The 3,449-nt window shown below is 40.1% G+C and overlaps 1 protein-coding gene across 1 annotated transcript; it reads right to left on the bottom strand.

The window, feature by feature from the left end:
* Positions 1-335: 335 nt before the first annotated feature.
* LOC148298693 (glutathione S-transferase class-mu 26 kDa isozyme 51-like) lies at positions 336-1,007 on the bottom strand. The gene is given in 1 exon segment (XM_088276709.1): positions 336-1,007. A coding segment is annotated over 1 exon segment (672 nt).
* Positions 1,008-3,449: the final 2,442 nt, after the last annotated feature.

Below are 3,449 nucleotides of genomic sequence, written 5' to 3'. Positions count from 1 at the left end.
CCGACGATATTGAATGGTTCTTAAATTTCGCAAAACTGATCCATATAGAATCATTAATAATAATTATCGCATAGAAAACTCATGAACATCTTGCTATGTTTTATTTTATTTGTTACTTTGTTAGTGGCTTATATTATTAGTGACTTATTGAATCAGCAACTAAATCTCCTACAAAACACCATGAAAGCTATTCTCATATGTTAATGTTCAACCCTTTTCTGTAATGGTAATTCGATAATTGTTAGAAAGAGAATAACCAATCACAAACTAATGATTATTCTGAATAAATAACTAATTGATGACACACTTGTCAATTTGATGTTAGATTACATAAATCATTGCCATTTGGCTGTTGGACCGTTAAGTGGGCGTTAACTAAATCTCTCTGATGAGTGGTAGTTCTTGATGGCTGGCAATTACCAAACTCTGTTGACGTGAGCATCGAGGAAGGAATATTCTTTAATGAGTTATTCGCTCATTAATCGAAGTGCTTGAATGAACTCAGCAACTGCGAAATCGATCCAGGAGATTTGTCCGGCGAAGAACTACTTGTCGCCGAGCAATAGATTCAGTTTGTTGAGGTGTGGCTTGAAGTTGGGGATAGTTGCTTCTTTGGCCTCTTCAAATGGGCGCTTGTCGTCTCCTCTTCCGTAGACCAGCCCGATGTACTGACTGTGAAGGTCTCTCATCACTCCGTAAGTTGTCGCAATCTTGACCTGTTCATCAGCATTCCTGCCCAAGAGCTCCACCTTGCCAGACTTATGAATGGCATACACGATAATGGCATCGCTTTCGGCGATCACATTGTCTCCGTCGACCAGGTAGGGCAAGTTGATGGCTGGGTTTTTCTTGGCAAGTTCGGGCTTGATTTCCCCGAAGTATTTGGGTGCAGTTTCTGGAGTATATTTTTACTCATCATAAGGAAGACCAATGTATTCCAAGATCATGCGGATTCTCTCGGAGAGTCCCCTAATTTTCCAGTAGCCCAGTGTGACTTTTCCTTCCATCTTCAACAACCTTGCAATCAAAATATCTTATTTATCGATCGAAGATATAATGAGCTTAAGATAGCGATCAGAAAATACTTAATTATAATGAAACGGCGATCGAACTATTATTACCGACTAGAGAATGCGGATAATGTGAATAATGTGATAATGGGGATAATGTGATGATAATAAAAATAAAATTATGCGTTCCAGCCGGTTCACCCTCAAGAACCCTTAAAACTTCAAGACGATTAACATGTCGCAGACCAATCGCTCCAAGTCCAAGAACACCTACTCTTTTAGCAAAAATGCCAGGTTTTTTATTGAGCCACCATTGTAACATGCCTCTAAAGTAGATGCCCTCAAAGCACTTACGGGGGAGACTCCATCCGGCCCAAGCATCGAGGAGCTGCAATCGGATATGGCAACAAATCTGATTTTACTAAAGATCTAACGTCCTCGCCCGGGAGCAGCCAATATATCCTCAAGAGCCAATTCCAAATTTCGAAAGAGCGAAAAAGAGGGTACCATCTCGGAGAATCAAGAGAAGTAAATGTTTGCCGATTTAGAAAATCATTCACTGCAGTTATGTCAATCGAGAACTGTGCAAAACACCCTCGGCGGACAGATACCAAGTGACTCTCACGACAAAACCAACCTCTCCCAAATTCACTCTCCGGAATCGAACACGAACTCAAAATAAAACCATGACAATCGAGCCCCAGAACAACAACCCAGGGCCGGGTGAATATGCGAGCTATGAGCTGCAAAACCCTAGAAATAGATACTCCATCAGCAAATTTCCGGCTATTTCGTATGGCACGAGCAAATCCCCTCGCTTTGAAAGCTCTGGTAAGAAAAAACTAATATAGACAATAAAATACCAGGGCCTGCCTCATATGCCGAAGTTTCAAACTTATCTAACGTCGGCCACTACATCGTCTCCTCGCACCAAGGAAAAACTCAAGCCAAATTCGACAAGGCAAGAAGAAAAACAAAATTCGATGAGGCCATTATAAAAAGCAAATAGAACCCGGGTCCAGGATCATACATTGCTCCCTCAGAGTTCGGGCAGTATGAGGGAAATGTGTACCATTCATTTGCATCCATCAAGGCGCGTTGATGCCAAAGAATATATTAACTTCATATAATGGATTTATATTTACTATAGATACATCTGTAAGGAATAATGTTATGTCTTACACAATTGGATTATAAGTTAAGATCATATTGTGACGATTATCCCATATCTTTTTAGCTCTTAGATTTTGGGCTTGGCTATTGTTGTGCATACTGCCTAATTTTTGGTCAAGTTCACGATGCGCAGCTTGCGGCATTGGTCCCGATCCCGTATCACATAGTCTAACATTTTTTATGAAAGCTGGTTATACGAAAGGTTCATGCTTACCACTTAGCGCAAATAGGGGAGTAACTCCTGAAAGCCTTTGTTGGTCAAATGGTTTTTGCACAATTTGAGAGTCTTGATGGGCCCCTCGGAAGTCCGCTATTTTAAGATCTATAAAATTGTGTGGTCCATGTACTCGCAGTAAGATAGATCGACGATCCCGGCAGAATTGACGCGAGTATAGTGAGAGGAATTGATTTATTTCTATGTTTTGATGGGAAAGTGGTCTTTTTTGAAAACTCCTTTACAGCGTTGAGTCTTGAACATATCCTCAGCTTTGCCTGGACTGCGCACACTCATTAAATAGGGCTGAGATCGCTTCTTGTCGGAGGATTTGAAGTAAGTCAACATTTGTGAGTGCCTCGATATGTTTTTAGAGCTGCTGGATGCTAAGCTGGCTGTTCCCATTGACTATTTGCGCTAGAATTTCTCTACTTCCTTTGCTTTATAATTCATTCCTTGAGCAGACCCTCTCATTGTCCGAGAAAGATCCCGTTAGTAATGTCTTGGCATCGAACTCTCATTGAAGGGATCTGTGATTGCTTTCATGTTTTTTTCCTTTCGGACGCTTACTTTAACCACTTCTCGGAAATTGAAATGAATGCTTTAGTTGATAGAGATTAGTATCTTTTATGTTTCATACAGTTTTTTCTGTCTTGTGCGCTCGATTATTATATTCGTGTTGTCAATTATTTGTTCATATTAGTCGACCTTAGACTCCAAATCGTCATAGAATTCATAAAGGGACTGATTTAAGCCAATTTATTTCCTCTTCGCCTCAGCCTAACTCGCTAAATCATTCGTCTCGAATCCCAACATCAGCAATTTGGCGCGAGTTTCATCGAGATTCGATTGTTCATTGATGATCGCGTGATACGCTTATTCATAGATGCAATTGATTTGTTCATAGGCTTAATTTTTTGCTTGTTCGAGCAATTAGGCTATTTTCGCAAAATTAGCCATCACCGATTCAATTTTGATTTGTTTTAAAGCAGATATTTCCTATTTTATTTTGCTCGGGGAGAATTCAGATTATATACTATTGAGGAGTGCCT

This window comes from Brachycentrus maculatus, unplaced genomic scaffold, assembly GCF_059751285.1.
Source record: "Brachycentrus maculatus isolate JH-2025_06_01 unplaced genomic scaffold, ASM5975128v1 h1tg001728l, whole genome shotgun sequence".
Taxonomy (NCBI): Eukaryota; Metazoa; Arthropoda; class Insecta; order Trichoptera; family Brachycentridae; genus Brachycentrus; species Brachycentrus maculatus.
Note: the sequence above shows the minus strand (reverse complement) of the source record. Positions and strands in the feature narration are given on the sequence as shown.